The following is a 19,881-nucleotide window of genomic DNA, read 5'->3' on the forward strand; positions in this document are numbered from 1 at the left end:
AATTTTAATTAAACACTTATGATAAAATAGAACTACAATAAACTACATAGAATCAAACGTTTAATAAAAGGCGTCAATACACCATTTTCTTTATACTAAGACATTTAAATATACTAAAATATTTAAAGAAGTTGAATTAAACACTTATGATAAAGCTTTCCATATAAGTCCACATGAGATACTATTTATAACTTAAACATCTAATATTTAATGGTAATCTACTTTCAAGGGGCACAAAACGTTTAATAAAAGATGCCAATACACCATTTAATTCTAAGACATTAAATACATTAAAATATTTAAAGAAATTGAATTAAACACTTATGATAAAGCTTTGCCCCACAAGTCTACATGAGATACTATTTATAACTTAAAAATCTAATATTTAATGGTAATCTACTTTCAAGGGGCACAAATTCCTTAGCTAGCCCATTTTACTTGGTTCGAGACTAAAACCTAAAACCATACAAATAGGGCTTCCTTCACTGAACATAATATAGTATCCTAAGAGGTGAGCTGACAAATCCATTATTAGTAGGAACATAATTGACTATTAGAGGGGTCAAAGAATTTATTAGAAGTAACGAAATTCACTATCTCCTACATATATCGTTGTTGGCTAAGATAAAATGGAAAATATGTTTGGTTAGAGATGGAGAACACATCTCAAACTCTTGGATTTTAACAATAATTCAAATATAATATCTTCAAAAGTCAGCTCATGGGTAATGAATTCCTTTAGGTGGACTTTCTACAATCAAACTACATATTGTAAGAAAATTAAACTAATAAAGTATGAATCATTAATTTTAAATACAATTTTCATATGGTGATTCATTACTTTGTTTACACATTTCACTATAAGATTAGGGAATTGCAATTTTCCCTTGAATCCATCAAATATGGATGTCACAATCTTCCTACCCATAAACAACTCTGTAGGAAGAAGGCTTGGCTTTCTTGACTCGAATCAAATCCTAACAACATTGTTAACCCTGGACCTGCAATCCCATCCAATTGACAAAAACATTAACCATGAGGACACAAGAACCATAATGCATATTTAAATATTAATATATTATTAATATTTTATTATGATATTAATATAATAATAAAATACATGTATAAAATTATTTACATCAAATAAGTATGGTTGATATATTTAGATAGGTGTTATTTTTAGAAGCGGAAATAATGCATGTTGATATATAAATGTGGTTGTGTTAGTAGGGTAAAGTATTCATTATTATAATCCAATTTTAAGGTCATAGCTACCTGCAGTTATTTGACTATTAAGCTACTAAGTTTACTAAGGCATACACATTCTAGTCTATTCCCCTTGGGTTTTGAACCTATGACCTTTTAGGAGGAAATACATGCTCTTAACCATTAGGCCTAGTCAAATGGTATAAAGCTGAGGAATTTTTGTAATTTTTGGCGCTATTCAAGCCAATTTGCTAACTATACTAGTAAGTGACTTATGTTGACTTATGACCATGACAAAGACAATGGATTATTCATAAACTATTCATTTGGATGTGCTAGGTTATCCTGGAAAGGAAATCTAATTCCGCTCGGGTTTTGAACCTATGACTTTTTAGGAGGAAATACATGCTCTTGACTATTAAGCTTGCTCAAATGATATAAAACTGAGGAATTTTTGTAATTTTTAAAGCTATTCAAGCCAATTTGCTAACTATTCTTGTGAGTGACTTATGGTGCCTGATGACAATGACAATGGATTATTCATAAACTATTCATTTGGATGTGCTAGGATATCTTAAAAGCGAATCCAATTCCAAGGTGTCCCTCTTATTGGAGTTGACCACTTTAATCATTTTCTTAATTAATCTTTTTGATCGGATGGCCTAAATTGAAAGATGCCAGTATATTCTAGTAGTCGTCACTATATCAATGAATGAAATTGAAAGTGATAACTTCCTTGCATGTCTAAATCAAGGGTTTAAACCCTACTTAAATTAATTTTTTACCAAATAATCATTAAAAAATTACTGTGCTTCTTATTTCTTTCCACAAGGATGTAGGATTAAGAAAAAATGAAATAAAAAAATTAGTCTGAAACATGTGTCTTTGGAAGCTCCTTTGAAAGTAATGTCTCTTTGCATTTTGAAACGTATGAAAGGACATGTTTTCATCCATTACCATGACAGTGGAAGCATTTATGCCGGACAATCATCCATAACCACGACAATGAGGACTGGAGGCATCCATGGATGAAACGGTTCTTTAATTCAGTTAAGTACTCCCTGTCTGCATGGAAGCATGTGGGTTCGATTTCTGTATCATACCAAAAATAAAATCCATGGCCCTGTTTCCCACTGTTGTGTTCTGTCTGGACATCCTGTCGTCTGCCTTGTTTCCGCGGATATTGGGGCGGTTCTGCCGTGTCGCCATGAGGTACCTGTCATCCATATATTCATTGCGTTTCTTTTGTTTTGGTTTTGGTTTCCGCATTAAAAACTCATGTTGATGGCCGACACTCCCTCAAATTCTTTCGGCTCTGCGGAAAGTCCAGAGCGTCGAAGCGACGATTTAGATTCAAGAATATATTGGAAATGCGATCAATAAAAGCGAAGTTAACTGTTTGATTTCACTGTGCTTCTTCAAATTTATGAAGTATTTCAAAATTTGCAAACTTTTCGGTAAGTCAAGTTCAACGCAGTAAATTCAGCATACTCGTTAAATATTTTTATTTAACTGATATTAATATTTATCTATGTATCTAAGGGCTCAACTCCAATAACTTTGTGGCTCAGCGATAATTGCTAAAAATTTAATGGTAACGTTGTTATTCACTTTGATCGCAGAAAGACTGGTTATCGTTTTCCAAATTAATCAATTACTCTCAGTGAGATATTTGCAAACATATTTTACATTAACTAAGGTTTATATAAATTAATTATTATATTATTATTTTTAATTAATTTGTTTTCAAAAAAAATGTATCAAGTTGAAATTTAAAAGGATAAAGTATATACTCTTTTAAAAAAATTAATATTTTTTTTTTGGTAAGCTACGAAATTTCTATTATCTACATCAAATTTAAAAGTACAAACTTAGGAACCTTAATCTGCCCAACTGGGAAACCGGATGTGTTGGGTCCTATTCATCAGACAGTCAATAAAGTTTTTCATGTTGAAAAATGTAAAAAAACTTTGCAGGACATTAAGCCCTATCTCGCCAGGTTTTTCCATAAAACTATTCTTTCCAAGTACTACTAACAGACCCAATTTTACTACTACTGCTATGGCATACAAACTAATATTCAAAAACCAGAGCAGTTTCATTCTAAATTCAAAAAGAAGACAGTTAACAGGCCTCTCAATTAGCCGCATTTCCTCTTCCGGATTTATTGCTGTCGTTGGTCTTCCCTAGCTCCTTCAGCATCTCTTGGATTTCCTTGAGTTGCTCGTTCTGTTGACGAAGCAGCCCTTCCACGTTCGCCACCTCCTTTTTCGCTGTCGCCGTTTCCTGTGCCATTTCCACCATCTCAGCGGCGACTTGCTCCATGGCCTTTGCCAAGAGGTGCTTCAGCACCTAGTAAGTGTGAAGAGCGCGACGATACAGGGTTAGTCTGCCTCGCGTGTTGCCTGGGTCCAGCAGGTGCGAGGTCCACTCATCCATGTCCGAGTCGGACGGTTCCTCTAATACTCTGTCCTCCATGACATCAATAATTTTCCTTATGTCTACATTTGTCTCCAAATTGTAAGCCTGTTCAGCTTCATGCACCGCCATGCTGATCGATTTCTTCCCCCTTTTCCGTCTTCTCTGCACCTGATTACCCTCATCGTTGATGGTTGGTTGTCGGGGTCTACCTCTGCCTCTCTGTTCATGCGTCTTCCATCTTCCGCCCTTTCTGCCTCGCTTAGTTCCTTTGCTGCTCTGCCCTGTTTCGAAATGCATGCTCCTGAAACCTTCCCCCTGGCTATACTCCATTTCATCTGAGCTTTCTATTTCGATTTTTACGCGGCCCCGTTCGACATGCCTGTCTCCTACTGCCTCCCTCTCTGCCTGGACTATCTTATCCCTTCTCTCAGCCATTTTGGTGCGATTGAGACGTTGGTTATGGTTCCTCTGCCAGGTCTCCCCTTCTCTCGCCACCTTCTTCCAATTCTTGTTGCCTGTCATTCTTCTCCTGCTCCGCCTTATAAAATTCTCACCACCTTTTCGCTTATGATGGGTTTGCTCTCCACTTCTTATCTCCCTTACGCCTTTAATGATGGTTTCTTCGGTGATTTCCGATTTTCGTTTTGGGCCACGTCCCTGCTGATCTGAATTATCATTAAATGCTGATGTCAGGGAGTTAAGGCCACCGTCCTTCTGTCCTGTCTTTGCTGCCGCATGAACCTGCCTTATTCTCCTTCTCTCGCTCCACGCGAATTTTTGATTACCATTATGCTGTTTCATGGTTATCGTTGTTTATGAGCTATTTTAAGCCATCCCATCTTGTCATCGCTGCTTGATTAGTCCAGCTGTCATCCACTTTTGCCAATGATTCTTTACTTCCCCAATTAGCCAAGCAATCTGCGGGTTTATTTCCTTCTCTTCTGACATGAGAGGTGATCTTGTATTCGATCCCTTTTAGGGTTTCCTCGATTTCTTGGACTATACTCGCTGTTCTCTAGCTTTTAACTACCTTCTCCCACTGTTTCCCTTGGATTAATTTCCTTATGGTACTAATGACCAGGGTTGAATCTCCTTCGATTTCTATCTTCCTATATCCATTTCTTATGGCAATTTTGAGACCCTGATACACTGCCATAAATTCTGCTTCGTTATTACTCATTGTTCCTCCGTGTTCTGCATAGATCCATTCTACCTCTCCTTGTCTGTTTCTGAAGACTCCTCCAAATCCTGCTGGACCTGGGTTCTCCTTTGCTGCCCCGTCGAAGTTGAGCTTGATAAACCCTTCTGGTGGCTTACGATAAACTGCATGACTTTGGCCTGCTATAGGTTGGTGCTGCTTTGCTTTTTGATGGTAGATCATCCCTTGTTCCAAGTTCAGCCTTTTTAGGATTTCTATTTCTGCCTCAGAGGTCTTCCAATCTTCTTCTACCCAATTTCCCGCTAGGATTGATTCCCTAATTTGTCTTAGGGTTCTTTTCCAAACTTCTTCTGGATCTGAAGATTTCCCCTTAAAGATTCGACCATTTCTCTCTTTCCAAAGATTCCACACGTTAAAGCCTGCTGTCATGCTCCAAGCTCTTCTTACTACCTTGCTTTTAAACTTTCCTTCTCCCCAATCACAAAGGGTTTGAATTATATCCTGTGGATTTCATTCAGTGGTCGAGAATAAGTTTCTAGTCTTTTCCCATTGCAATTGGGCCGCGCTGCATCCATTGAGAAGGTTTTCCTGGTCTTGTTCATCTAGATAACAAAGGCAGCATATTGATGGACATGAGAAACCTCTTTTTTGTATTCGATCCCAAGTTAAAATGCGTTTCCTTCCTACCAGCCATATGAACATTTTGATCTTTGGCCACCATTTATTTCTCCATATCTTCCTCCACTTCTGCTCTTCCTCCCCCTACTCTTGCTGTATCTTTACTTTATAAGCTTCCTTTATGGTGAACGCTCCTTTCTCCTCTTTCCCCATCAAGGCATGTCCCTACCTCCTCTCTTTTTTATTTTCCTAGAATCTAATTCCTTGCCAAATATAGTTTTTTGATCCTCTATTGCATTCCTATTCCATTCATCCATAGATTTCCATTCCCTCCATTCTTCATTTCCTCTTTCTTCTATCCAATAATCTTTAACCCTAATGAGGTCTTTGTCCATACCTGTTCTGTAGATTTCTTGCATTCCTTGTAGGTCCAACATTTTCTCCCTTTGTTTCCATGCTTCCTCCCAAAATCTCGCATTCTGGCCCCCGCTGATTTCCCAAAAAATATGCCCATCAATTAATTCCCTGCTTTGAATGGTTAGGTTCCATATGTCTGATCCTCAGGGAGCTTCTTGTTTCCTTAATAAATCTTCCGGGGTGGATGGCATATTATATTTTGTTGTCCAGATTTCTTTCCACAGGTCCTTCCCCCCTTGCATCCATCTCCATCTTAACTTAGCTGCTAGAACTTGATTTAGGGTCCATGGGTCTCTTAGGCCAAGACCTCCTTTTTCTTTTGGTTTGGTTAGGCTGTCCCATGAACAGAGGGCCCATTTCTTTTGTTGCTTGGGTCCTCCCCAAAGAAATTTTCTGTAAATCTCTACCAACTTATTACATATTCCTTTTGGTGCTACCATCACTGATAAGGGATATATCGGGATCGCCTGAATGGTGGATTTAAGCAGAACAACCCTTGTTGCGAAGTTCAGAGTGCGAAAAGTCCAATTTTCCAGTCTTTTCATGATATTTTCTAGGATGTTCTTCCAGTTTCCAATTTTGAGGGATGAGGAATCTAGCATAGTTCCTAAGTACTTAGTTGGGAGATCTCATTTCCTATAACCCAAGATCCTCGTTAAATGGTTTTTAATGGGCTCCACAGTGTTAAAGAAAAATGTTCTTGATTTCTCATTGTTTACTTCCATTCCTGAGCCTTCCATGAATACCTCTAAAATTTTCTTTATCCTTCTCACCTCCTTCATGGAGGCTTTGCAATATATCATGATGTCATCCACAAACTGTTGGTGGGTGACTGTAGTTTGATTGCCCCATAGTCTCAAGCCCTGAATTTTCCTTTCTCTTAATTCTTTTTTGAAGTATCTACCTAATCCTTCTGCTGCTATTATGAAGAGAAAGGGGGATAAGGGGTCCCCTTGTCAAAGTCCTCTTGTAGCATTGAACGTCGCTGATGGTGCCCCATTTAGCAAGATAGAGAAATTCGGTGTGGAGATCATGCTTAAGACCCATTTCACCCATCTGTCACAGAATCCAAAGGCTTTAAGGATAGTTTCTAGATAATTCCAGCTTAACCTATCATAGGCTTTTGACAGGTCTAATTTTATCAGCATTCCTTTTTCTTTCTTCGTTTTCATAGTGTGGATTACTTCTTGGGCCACCACTAACCCATCCAAGATCTGTCTACCTTCTACAAACCCAGTTTGCTGTGGGAAATTATGCTTGGTAGAATCGATTTCAGCCTTTGTGCCACCACTGATGCCACTATCTTGTAGATAACGTTACATAAAGCTATAGGGCGAAAGCCTTCAGCTTGATCCGCTTGATTAGTTTTAGGAATAAGTGTTAGCAGGGTTGAGTTAATTCCTGGCCATATTCTTTGGTTGATTCTAGCTTCCTCCACAACTTCTAAAACTTCCTCAGCAAGAAAATGCCACCCTGCTTGAAAGAATTCTACCGTATACCCGTCCGGCCCGGGAGCTTTGTTCCTTTTCATGTTCCTGACTATATCCTCCACTTCTTCCATCGTAACTTTCCTCATTAAGGCCAGATTCTGATCTCTGGTTACCAGTTTTGGGATCTCCCTGCTTATCTTTGTTATGGCTTCTGATCTAGTATCCTGAGTTTCCTTTAATAAGTTTTTTAAATGATTGACCAACACTTTTTCGATGTCTTCATGCTGGAGGACTCTCTGACCTTCTTGATTTTTTATTGAGAAGATTCGGTTTCTTTGTCTATGTTGTACCATCGCTTTATGGAAGAACTTAGTATTCTTTTCCCCTTCTCGAAGCCATTGAACCCTTGACTTCTGTCTCCATAAAATCTCTTCTTGTTTCCTTCTTTCTTCTAACTGGTTCAATATAATTCCTTCTTCCTTTGTTCTTTCTTCCTGTATGCCTTCTAGGATATCTATCTACTGCAGCTCTTCCATTCTCTGCTCCAAGCACTTTTTTTCTTCTAGAATATTACCAAATTCTTCTTTATTCCACTTTTTTAATTTATCCTTCATCTCCTTCAGTTTGAGTTGAAAGGTGTGCATCTTATTTCTGTCTCTTTGGTCACTCTTCCTCCACCATTCTTCAAGTTTCTCTACTAGTCCTTCATTTCTTAGCCAAAAAGCTTCGAATCTAAAGGGTTTGTTGGGTGGTCTTTGCTTTAGATCTATTTCCATTTTAACCGGCCAATGGTCTGATCCTATTACCAGGAGAATAGTGGCTTCTATTAATACATCCTTCATCATTATTTGTTCAGAGATTAAGAATCTGTCAAGTCGAGATGCAATTTGATTAGCTCCCCCTCTGCGGTTATTCCAAGTGTGGTTTCCATTTATGGTTTGAATATCGATCAGTCTCTGCTCCCTTATCAAGTCTCCAAACTGTTCCATTGCTTTATCCATTCTCCTTAGCCCTCCTCTTTTTTCCTCTGGGGTTTTAATCAGGTTGAAGTCCCCTCCTACGATCCATTGTTTTCCAGGGATTAGACTTCTCAATGCTTTTAAATTTTGCAGAAAGTTTTCCTTTTCTCCTTGGATATGTGGCCCATACACCCCTGTTATAATAACCTCCTCCATAGTTCCTATTATCCTTGCTGTCCCTGTTAGTATTCTTGGGAAGCTTATCCAGTTACTTAATTGAATTTCTTTAGGGTTCCAAATTATTACCAGACCTCCTGCGCTCCCGATCGCATCCTGTCCCATCATTTCATATCTGTTCTTGTTTCTATTTAGGATTTCTCTCATTTTCTCAGTACTTATTTTTGTTTCTTGTACTATCATTATGCTAGGTTTTTCTTTTTTCAGTCTGTCATTCAAATACCTCTGTTTGCCTCTGTTGTTGAGGCCTCTTATGTTCCAGCTTGTAATGATCATCGTAACAGTTTCAGAGGGGATTGGAATACCTCTGAAAGAGGTATCACTCTTCTTGAATTAACTAGCATCTCTCCAACTTCTTGAATTGTTTCACTCATTGTTCTTCTACCTCTTTTTTTACCTCCCTTGCCAATGCTGCTCATTCCTAAATTTTGTGTTTCCTGCTTCGCCACTTTCCCGTCTTCTCTATCTTCCATTATTCCTTTTTTCTCTTTATATCTTTGGAAAGCTTCTTTGTACATCTGTTTCTGATCCTTTGGGATAAAGCTTTCATCGAGCCTCTTCCATTCCTGCAGAAGCTTCGCCATTACTTGTTCTTCTTCTTCTCCTTTTGTTTTCTGTGGGTCTATTTCCATTTCTCTTTGGTCCTCTTGGTTTTCTCTTGGGCTTTCTGCCCTCTCTTGCTCCATATTCGTTTGATCTATCTCTTTGTCTGCATTTTCTTTTATTACTTCCATTCCTTTAAAAAAATTAATATTTATAAATAGGAAATCATATATATATATATAGATATATATATATATATATATATATATATATATATATATATATTGTATTTTATATAATTTAATATATAAATTTATTGAGTTTAGAGGCTTATTCTATAGTTGATTATGATGGATGTGTAAGTTCGTCTATCCATCCTCCTCAAAAAAAAAAAAAACTAAAATTAATGTAGATTATAATTAAAAAAATGAATATGATGTAAAGTAATTAGAAGTAGAAAAAATGTGTGAATTGGATGGTATGTGTAAGTTTGTCCCTCCCATTTAAAATAAAAATAACAAATAAAAATTATTTTCTAAATAGAAAAATCATGTCCGCTAGAAAAAAAAATAATGTTAGCTATAATTAAAATAATGAATATGTTGTAAAGTAATTAGAAGTAAAAAAAAAAATGTGTGAATTGGATGTTTAAATTTTACACTGTTCAAAAATATTTGAACAAGAGATTTAAATAAACTATTTGAAGATTTATGTTAATTAGTTTATGTCCATATCAACTTCTTATATATACATAGAAAAAAAAAAGTCTTTATGGTTAAAAATATTATTTGGTCTTATATATACTCTATTTAACAAAAATACAATTTAAACAATGAAAAATAACATATTGTATTTTACATTTTAAAAAAGTTTGTCCCTTAAATCATACTTAAATAGATATTTTTTTTACCTGAAAAAATTGTGCTCACAACAACTCTCAAACATACAACCCTACTTAACCATAAAACTATTTAAAATAACCTCTTTCAATAGCCAATAAATAATAATAGATGAGATTTTAAAATATAATGGAATGTTGTTCATATCTATTTTGTTTTAATAATTTCTCTAGGTAAATATGTGTATTTTTAAACATGTAAATTTTAGGATTTTTATTTTACAGGTAAATATGTGTATTTTTAAATATATAAATTTTAGGATTTTTATTTTATAAATAAAAAACTGTGGATGAATAAAATTTAATAAAAATATATTTTTGGTCATTTTTATTTAAAAAAATATCAAATTAAACTTTAATTCTAATTTTGATAACTAATCATTAATGATCACTAATATTGTTTATGTTATATTGCATTGTAATTTATGAAATGTTGCAATGAAACATTGAAAAATGAGGAGACTAAACTAATGTTGTTCGAACATAATCTCCTTTTAATATTTTTAATTAATATTAATAATCAAATATGTTCAACCACATTAGTCAAATATAGACAAACATATTCAAATCAAGTCAACCATTACTCAAACATAGTCAATAACCTCTTCCAATAGCCAATAAATATAGTCAATGTTGATATAAATGTGTTATTATTAATGTCTTGATGATTGATCATGTTTTAATTGTTAATAGTATATTATTATTTTTTTTTTCTGAATCAGGCTATTCTATTAGTAGTACAAAAAGTCAAAAAATTACATCAGTGTTACAACAAGGCCATGGCCCTGTAACTTCTGCCGAGAGATTAACAGTTTGCCCAAATTTATACATACCCAAAATTGAACAGGTACAAAAATTGGATGTTGAGCATGGACATGCTGTGACGGACTAACATAAAGACACATGACATTACTTGATGTAAGACTGATAAACATATGAACCCTTATAGCCGACACATAGATTTTGAAATCTAGACTGAAACCGAACACATACAGATAACAAGGTACAAAAACAGAGTGTAGCTTTCCTTTCTAGGCTCTTGAGAGTGAACTGATTGGTTGAATTAATCCTCGTCTGTGGTATAGGGCTCTTCCTCCACCTTGCCCCTAAATTGTTGTGAGTCATCCAAGTCCGAGAGAGGGACCACCGAGCTGGTATGGATCCTCTGAGCCGGTTCGCTTGGGCCCGCAAGGGCAGCTTGAGTAGCTGGGGAGGAACTTTCCCTAGTAGGGCGTTGCAGATCAATTGCGGGCACCTGCATATCAATTATGGGCACAGTCCCTTGAGACGGTGGAGGGTTTCCTTGAGTTGCTTCAGCTTGACCTCTGAGATTGCCATAATGCTCGACAGAAATAGATATGATGAATGTGGAGTTTGCCAGTGTGCAAGGTATTCTATACCTGACTGTGGGATGCACTGCATGTCCGCATTCTGGTATATCTCCTCTCCAAGGCGCGCTGCCACGTCCCGTTGCTCTACCATGGAAGCAATGCTGGTCAGATGTTACCTCGACAGAGGAAGAAGGAGAAATTGCGGTCCTCTGAGCTGAAGCCCGACCCTGAGAACCTCCTCGTCGGCTGCTCATTCTGAGGCACTCCCTCTGCATTGCTAAGTTTGCCACAGAGCAAGAATGTCCCTGCGCAATCCCCCACCTCACCAGAGAATGCTCCAACGCTGCAGCGGAGTGCCCAACAGCTTTGAATGAATGCAAGAATGTGACAGAGGCTCTCGGGATATGAAGCACCATTGCACAGATTTGCAGGAGGACAATAAAGGCAGACAAGACTGGTAATAACACCTGCGGAGGATCACCTGTATGCGCCCATATGAAACAGGCTGCAGGGTACTGTATGGCACATCCGGGCTCACACATGCCCATGTGACGCACCACCTGTGGGTTGCGCGGCATATTAAACACCCGCATCCGGGAGGGAGAGATCTTTTTGCACTAAAGAGATGCAGTCCTTTTTGAGTTGGTCATCATCTACCATGTCCAGTGAACCTGAGAAGTATGGTATTTGTTGAGATATGCCCTGGTTAGCCATTCTGTCTGCTACCTGGTTTGCTGTTCTTCTTACATGCTGGAAGGTTATGCTTTGAGGATTTTTTAGCTTTTCCTCCAGTGATTCCATTCTACTGAGCAATCTCCAACTTGATGCGATCTTGACTGCGGTAGCCCCTGCCTGTAATCTTTTAGCAGCGGCTATGAGAATGAAAGTGTCTCCTTCAACCTCAAGAGGGAAGAAGTGCTTTTGTTCTGCTATGCAAATCCCTTCCCAGAGTCGTTCCAATTCTACTGCATTGTTGGTGTCTTTACCAATTGATCCATAGTATATATGCAATAATGCTCCTGTGTGGCTTCTGAAGATTCCTCCAAATCCGGCAGGCCCGGGATTACCTTTGGCCGCCCCGTCAAAATTCAGCTTGTATGAGTTGGTAGTGGGTGGGGACCAGGATAACGGGGAGGTGGAGCTGTTTGAGGGATGGGTGATGACCTTGACTAAGGAGGAAAGGTCTAGATTCCATTCTTTCAATATATTGCGCTCCTGCTGAGATTCTGTTATGTCTGTATCATACCAAGTCCTGATGGCTAAGGTTTCCTGAATGTTTTTTTTGAAGATAAGCCACAGAGCGTCTATTGACCGGTAGGTATTATTAAAGATTCTGTAGTTTCGCTCCTTCCATAGAATCCAATACAAAAAGCCTGGAATAAGACTCCACAGAGTGTTGAGAAGCTGGCTTTTGAACGGGTCCTTAGTCCAATTCCTGATAGTTTCTGTTACATCCTCCATCCTTGCGTCCGATCTCATGTTGCATTTTTCAACTTTCTCCCAGAGTTGCTTAGCTAGCGGACATGTTTCCATTAAATGACTGATGGCCTCAGAGTTGAGATTGCAATTTGGGCATCTTGATGGCCCAATGAATCCCCATTTTATCGAGTTGTCCCAGGTGAGTATGCGCCTTTTACTTAGAAGCCATAAGAAAGTTGAGATCTTGGGCCATAGACCTGGTAGCCAAAATTTTCCCCATATTTGATCCTTGTCTGCCTGGATGTCTGAATAGCGCAGTTGATGAGCTTCTTTAGTGGTAAATGTTCCTTTGGGTGTATGAACCCATCTTATTATGTCCTGCTGGTTGGAGTAGCGAATTCTTCTATATGTGAGTTCCTGATCGATGTTAGAATGCGGTTCTCCCTGCCAGTCCATCTGCCAGAGGCTAGCTGGTTTCCAGATTTGGAAGTCATGATGCGTGGATTGTTGCCATAATTGGTGGACACGGGCGAGGTTCTCCTGTTGCATATGAGTTTGCCAAAGAGGCTTTTGAAATAAAGTTGCTAGTTTAGAGAGTTGCTGCCACGAATCCTCCCAGAACCTTGTTGTCGTGCCTGAGTGAATTTCCCAGATGCCGTGCTCTTGAATGAAATTGCTGTGAAGCTTTGCTGTGTTCCAGATAGGTGATCCTTGGGTTGTGGAGTTGATTCTTATGAGATCATTCCATAGACTTCCCGGGGCATATTTTGCTTGCCATAATCTGGCCCATGGTGAATGAGGTTTGGAGATCCAGTTCCACCACATTCGTGCTCCCATTGTATTGTTTCTTTGGAGAGGATCCCTTAATCCTAGCCCTCCTTCTGATTTGATTTTCCAGACTTCTTTCCAGTCAACAAGAGCCCATTTTCTATTCAGTCCAGAGGAGCCCCATAGGAAGTTGCACTGAAGATTACGTATGGCTTTAAGGACCCATTTTGGAGTTGCCATGATGGAAAAAAGATAAAATGGCATTGCTTGTAAGGCTCATTTGATTAAGATAAGTCTGCCTGCCATATTTAGAGCACAGAAAGTCCATGATGAAAGCTTAGATTCTAATTTATCAAGGAGAGACCGCCAAGAAGCATGTTTGATGGCAGAGTCAGATAGGGGAGCCCCAAGGTATTTGGAAGGTAGATGGGATATGGTGAACCCCAGAATTCTGGCAATATTCCTCTGCGTAGTGGGGGGGGTGTTGAAGAAGAAGAGCTAAGATTTCGAGGCGTTTATGGTTGTGCCAGAGGCTTCGGAGAAGAGGGAGAGTAAAGATTTGAAGGCAGAGGCTTCTTGCGAGGAAGGATGGCCGAATAACATGGTGTCATCAACAAACTGCTGATGAGACTGAGGATTGAGACCATGGATGGAGATACCTTTTAGAGCTTGGGAGGAAACAGTGGATTTGAGAAGCCTGCTAAGCCCTTCTGCCATTAGAACAAAGAGAAAAGGTGAAAGTGGATCCCCCTGTCTAATGCCACGAGAGGGACGAAAAGGAGATGAGGGTGAACCATTCAACAGGACAGAGAAGCTGGGAGAGGAGATAAGGTTCATGATCCATCTGGTCCAAGTTGCGCTAAAACCAAAAGCCAAAAGCATTTTGTGAATGTACTTCCAACTGAGTTTATCAAAGGCTTTAGAGAGATCTAGTTTTAGAATCATACCTAGTTTTTTGAGAAGCTTTAATGAGTGAATTACCTCATTTGATAGAATTATTCCATCCATGATCTGCCGACCTTCTACATATCCCGTCTGTTCTGGAGAGATGAGTAGTGGAAGGAGTGGTTTAAGCCTGTTCGCTATGACCTTTGAGATAAGCTTGTAGATAACATTTCATAATGCTATTGGTCTATATTTTTCCGGCCTGTTTGGTTCTTCTCCTTTGGGAACCAATGCTATGAAGGTGGAATTAAGGGCAGCGAGGATCCAGTGCATGATTCTGGATTCCCCCACTAGTTCCCAAACCTCAGCTTTAATGAGCTCCCAAAATTCAGGAAAGAAATTGGCTGCAAAGCCATCCAGCCCAGGAGCCTTGCCATCTTTAAGTTGAGCCATGGCTTCTTCGACAACCTGTAGAGACATGGGCTGAAGCAGTTTATTATTGTGATCCTCCATTATGATTCGAGGAATGTGTTGCGTGATGGTTCGAATTGCTTCATCCCTATTACCTGTGGGCTCCTTGAGAATATCCCTAAAATATCCTATGAATTCCTTCTCCATATCCTCATGTGCTTCGACTCTTTCCCCTTGTTGATTTTTTATGAATGTAATGTTATTGTGCATTCGCCTTTGGATTGTGGTTTTATGGAAGAATTTTGTATTCTTCTCCCCCTCTTTTAGCCAGCTGATTCGGGATTTTTGACGCCATAGAGTTTCTTCTTGTTTCCTGCGCTCTTCAATTTGATTCCAAAGGATCTGCTCCTGTTGTGTTTGTTCATCTGTTCTGCCTTCTAGAATGAAAGTTTGTTGAAGTGCTTTCATTTGCTGTTCCAGTCTTTGGCGATTCTCCTGTATGTTACCAAAATGTGTGCGATTCCAGACTTTGAGGACTTGTTTTAAGTTTTTCAGCTTTTGCTGGAATTGATACATCTTTGCTCCCTCTGGCGGAATATAAGATTTCCATGCCTCGTTTACCACTGTCTTGAAATTGGTATTTGTGAGCCAGAAGGCTTCGAATTGGAAAGGTCTATTGCAGCAAGTGCCCGGCCTAGACCATTGTAGCAAAATTGGCCAGTGATTGGATCCTCCTTGGGGAATGATGGAGGCATTGAAGTCCCCTCCTAGGTGGACTGCATTGTCTGAGATGAAGAACCTGTCGAGCCTTGAGGCTATGTGGTGAATGCATCGACGCTTATTTGTCCAAGTAAAAATTCCATTGGAGGTTGGAATATCCATGAGTTGATTGTTCTGTATGAATTCTCTGAGGCCAGTGCTATAACTTTCAAGCCTAATTCTGCCTCCTTTTTTCTCCTCCATAGATTTTATGATGTTGAAGTCTCCGCCACCGATCCAGAGGGGAAATTGCCTATTTTCATTGAGGATGGAGATTGTCTCCAGAAGATCAATTTTTTGCTGAATTGTCTGCGGAAAACTCACATTTGTAAGATGCCCATGAATATTGGTGCCGTTGAGGTGGAAGGAAGCTTGGATAAGATGAAGGGCGGCATGGAAATCATATAATAAAATATTCTGCGCATTCCATAGAATGGCAAGTCCGCCTGAGGCCCCAGAGGCATCTACTGAAATAGAGCTGCTACCTGCCCAAATCTTGTTTCGAATTCTTTCAATAGCTGCATTGCTGCTTTTTGTCTCTTGAAGAAAAACTATGGATGGTTTTTCTTGTTGAATCAGGTTTTTGATCATTCGATGTTTTGAGGGGCTGTTGAGTCCTCTCACATTCCAAGAAATGAGCTTCATGTCAACTGAGGTTTGGGTTTATAGAACTTCGTCAACTTAGGGAATCGCCCCGATTCCACAAGTATTTCACCTACTATTATGGTCCTCTTGAGGTCTATCTTTCGTCCCCTTCTCTTGGTTTCTTTGAGTGCCTTTTTTCCGTCCCAGGGGCTTCCTCCTTGTATGCCAAGACTTTTATTGTGTTGCACTTTGGTCAGGACTCCTTCAAGTCTGTCTATTTTCCAGGGGGGAATTGAGTTGTATTCTTTTTGTTTGCATGTCATTTCATGTTTGAAGATGTCAAGACCATCTAACCTGATATCCACCTGATCTTCCTCCATGATGATAGCGGAGCTTCGGTCTTCCTCATCTGCGTCTTCCTGTAGACTGAGAGCTAGAGCTGCATCTAGATCCATGGTTGCGGCTTGCTGTTTATTATCTAGGATAGGTTTCCCCTTGGAAGAGGGGAAAACACTATGATATGAAACCAATTTTGCATTATCCGAAGGAGGGTTAGGAATGTGGTGAGAAGAGGCGGGATCTGAGGACTGCATGGGGGCTGAGGGGTTGTGGGAGGATGAAGGCATAAAAGGATTCTCCAAGGGGTCAAAGCTGGGTTGGTCCTGTGGATCTTGAGAAGCAAGAACAGTGAATCTGTTCTGGGAATCTGATTTGATGGCATTATCAGAGACAACCTGGCTTTTCTTGGCATGCCTGCGGCGGGTGGGAATTTTGGTGAAACCTTCCGAGTCTTTATTAGTGTCATTAGATGAAGCTTTAGACTGCGAGTTCAGAGGACAATCTCGGAAGAGATGGCCATGCTCATGATATTTCCGGCAGCGAAAGGGGATGTGCTCATAATCTAAAGGCTGTGTCCATTCCAAGTCATCGTGAAAGAGACTTACTGAATCAGCTAAGGCCTTGGTTAGGTGCATCTGAACGCAGATCCTAGCATACGAGGTGTATTTGCGAGTTTTTGTTTCTGCCGCAACTCTGATGAATGTCCAAAGTTTGTTGCCGATATCTACCAGCGTTTCTTCTTTCTAGTATTCCACTGGGAGGGAATACATTCTTATCCAGACAGGAGCCTAGATGAAGTCTTCTTTATCAGGTTTAAATCTTGGTTTCCACTCCGTGAGATAAAGTCCTAAAGAGTTAAATAAGTATGGGCTGCCTTCGAATGTCCGCGCTTTGTCCTCCACACAATGGAACATGGCCGTGAAGAAGCCTTTCGGTCCAAGCTGCAGGGTAACTTGTCCTTTGGGCTTCCATTTTGAGGCTATCCAGCCCTGCAATGCCTTTTCAGTAGGCCAGAATCCAAGAAACTTTCCTATTAGCGCATGATCCTGCATGTATTGGATCTCATTGTTGATGGGGTGGCTTGGCAGATCGCCCTTGATACGTTCTGTAGCCTTCAGGATGTAGGTGGTCGAGGTCGCCTTTGGCTGTGACGATGAAGCGCTATTGTGCACCTCTTTTTCTGGGTTTACCTCATCAGTCTGGGCTGTGGGTTTCTCTTTTCCTTCCGTCCTTTGTCCTCCCTGCTCAGCTTCAGGGACTGTGCCAGAAGGGGTCAGAGGCGTCCTATGCTGTTCCTTGTCAGAGTTTGGAGTGTCCAATGGAGGGGAGGCGGAGCTCTCCCCTCCTGCAGCCTTTGCCATTGTAGGCTTCTAGAAGGAGTCTGGCGGCGTCGAGAGCTTAAGCCATCAGAGGCGGCCTGTGGTTAGGGTTCTTAAGCGATTTGCAGGCGGGATGGTCGTATCGAGAGCCGAAGCATGACTAGGTCATCCCATTCTCTCCATGTCCGTATTATGACTCTGCCTAATAGTATATTATTATTAATGTACTCATATTAATTTTTTGTATTGATGTCTTAATGGTTTACAATGTGAGTTGTCTTTAGTGCGAATTTTTGGAAGCCTTTCCTGTGGATTTTCCTACTCTAATTTCTCTAAAATCACGCAAGAATCCATTGAAACCACAAGTTTGATGGGCAACCCCTGCACAATAGAAGTGCATGAGGGGTTTTTCATGGTGTTGAATAACACAAAAAACTAGTTTAAATAGCACAAATCAAGATTTCACCACAAAATTTCCGTTGGGTTTCGGCACCAGAAACTCTAAAAAGTCACACTAAAGGCAAGTCCTTTACAATGTGGTTCAAAAAATTAATTCCTATTAATCCCTTGCTATTTTTGATCCCTTTCGTTACTAATATTTTTCCCTTGGGTTTATTAATTCCCAATGGTTTTTAATATCAAATTATTGGTTTTCTTCGTTCTTCAACTTTTTAATATTAATAATTCCTTGGGTTCATAATCCCTTGAGGTTTTAGTGTTAATCCCTTGGGTTTATTATTCCTTTGAGTTTATTATATCAATCCTTTGGGTTCATTATTCCCTTGGGTTTATATTATTACTCCCTTTTGTTTAATAATATTGCCTAAGGTTCATAACCCCTTGGGGTCTTAGTATTAATCCCTTGGGTTTATAATATCAATTGCTTGGGTTTATTATCTCCGATTCAAACATGGCTTATTATAATGTCGACCATGGTCCAACATGGAATTGTGATAGGAATTGTCTCAATATGTAAATCAATAATGGTCGATCATGTTTATTTTAATGTTTATAATATTTTTCTTAGGGTTTATATACGTTGGGTTTATAATATTAGTCCCTTGGATTTAATATTATTTCCTTGGGTTCATAATTGCTTGGGGTCTTAGTATTAATCCTTTCGTTTTATTTTTTCCTTTGGGTTTCTCATATTAATCCCTTGGTTTTATTATTCCCTTAGGTTTATAATATCGATCATGGTAAACCATTATCAATCATAGCCAACCATCCTTGAATGTCACATTGTGATAAGGATTGTCTCACCATGAAAATAAATAATAATCCCTTGGGTTTATTATTCCTTTGGGTTTTTTATATCAATCCCTTGGGTTTACTATTCCCTTGCGTTTATATTATTAGCCCCTTTTGTTTAATAGTATTCGCTTTGATTCATAATCCCTTGGGGTTTTAGTATTAATCCCTTGGGTTTATAATATCAATCGCTTGGGTTTATTATTCATGAGTCAAGCATGGTTTACTATGATGTCGACCATGGTCCAACATGGAATTGTGATAAGGATTGTCTCAATATGAAAATCAATGATGGTACATCATGTTTATTTCAATGTTTATAATATTTGTCTTAGGGTTTATATATGTTGGGTTTATAATATTAGTCCTTTGGGTTTAATATTATTCCCTTGGGTTCATAAGCCCTTGTGGTTTTAGTACTAATCCCTTTGTTTTATTATTCCTTTCGGTTTCTCATATTAATCCCTTGGGTTTATTATTCCCTTACGTTTATAATATCGATCATGGTAAACCATTATCAATCATAGCCAACCATGGTCAACCATGCTTGAATGTCACATTGTCACAATGATTTTCTAACCATGAAAATAAATGCTGTTTATTTTAGTGTTTGTAATATTTATATTTTGGTTTACAAATGGTGGGTTTGTAATATCAATCCCTTGGGTTTATTATTACCTCATGTTTATAATATCGATCATGGTCAACCATGGTTGAATGTCACATTGCCACAAGGACTGTCTCACCATGAATAAATCATGTTTATTTTAGTCTTTGTAATATTTATATTTGGGTTTACAAATGTTGGATTTATAATATTGGTCCCTTGGGCTTAATATTATTCCCTTGGTAGCCCAAGGGGCTTTGGATTGACAGCGAATGGGTGGATTTCTAAGGCACTCCTTGTGATAGGTCACCCATTCAAA

General features: G+C 39.0%; 1 protein-coding gene across 1 annotated transcript; it reads right to left on the reverse strand.

Annotated features, from left to right (window-relative positions):
• Positions 1-4,642: 4,642 nt before the first annotated feature.
• Positions 4,643-5,215, reverse strand: LOC149226008 (uncharacterized). Its single transcript, XM_089380075.1, has one exon. It carries the CDS (start codon positions 5,213-5,215, stop codon positions 4,643-4,645), a length of 573 nt encoding a protein of 190 aa, XP_089236201.1.
• Between the last annotated feature and the right edge of the window lie 14,666 nt (positions 5,216-19,881).

The sequence above is a fragment of the Pinus tabuliformis genome, chromosome J, assembly GCF_031772625.1.
Source record: "Pinus tabuliformis cultivar Carrire ecotype Pingquan chromosome J, CPIR1, whole genome shotgun sequence".
NCBI classification, from domain to species: domain Eukaryota; kingdom Viridiplantae; phylum Streptophyta; class Pinopsida; order Pinales; family Pinaceae; genus Pinus; species Pinus tabuliformis.

Bases quoted from the DNA above. Each gene is read 5' to 3' on its own strand.
- LOC149226008 (XM_089380075.1), bottom strand. From the start codon at position 5,215: ATGACAGCAGGCTTTAACGTGTGGAATCTTTGGAAAGAGAGAAATGGT.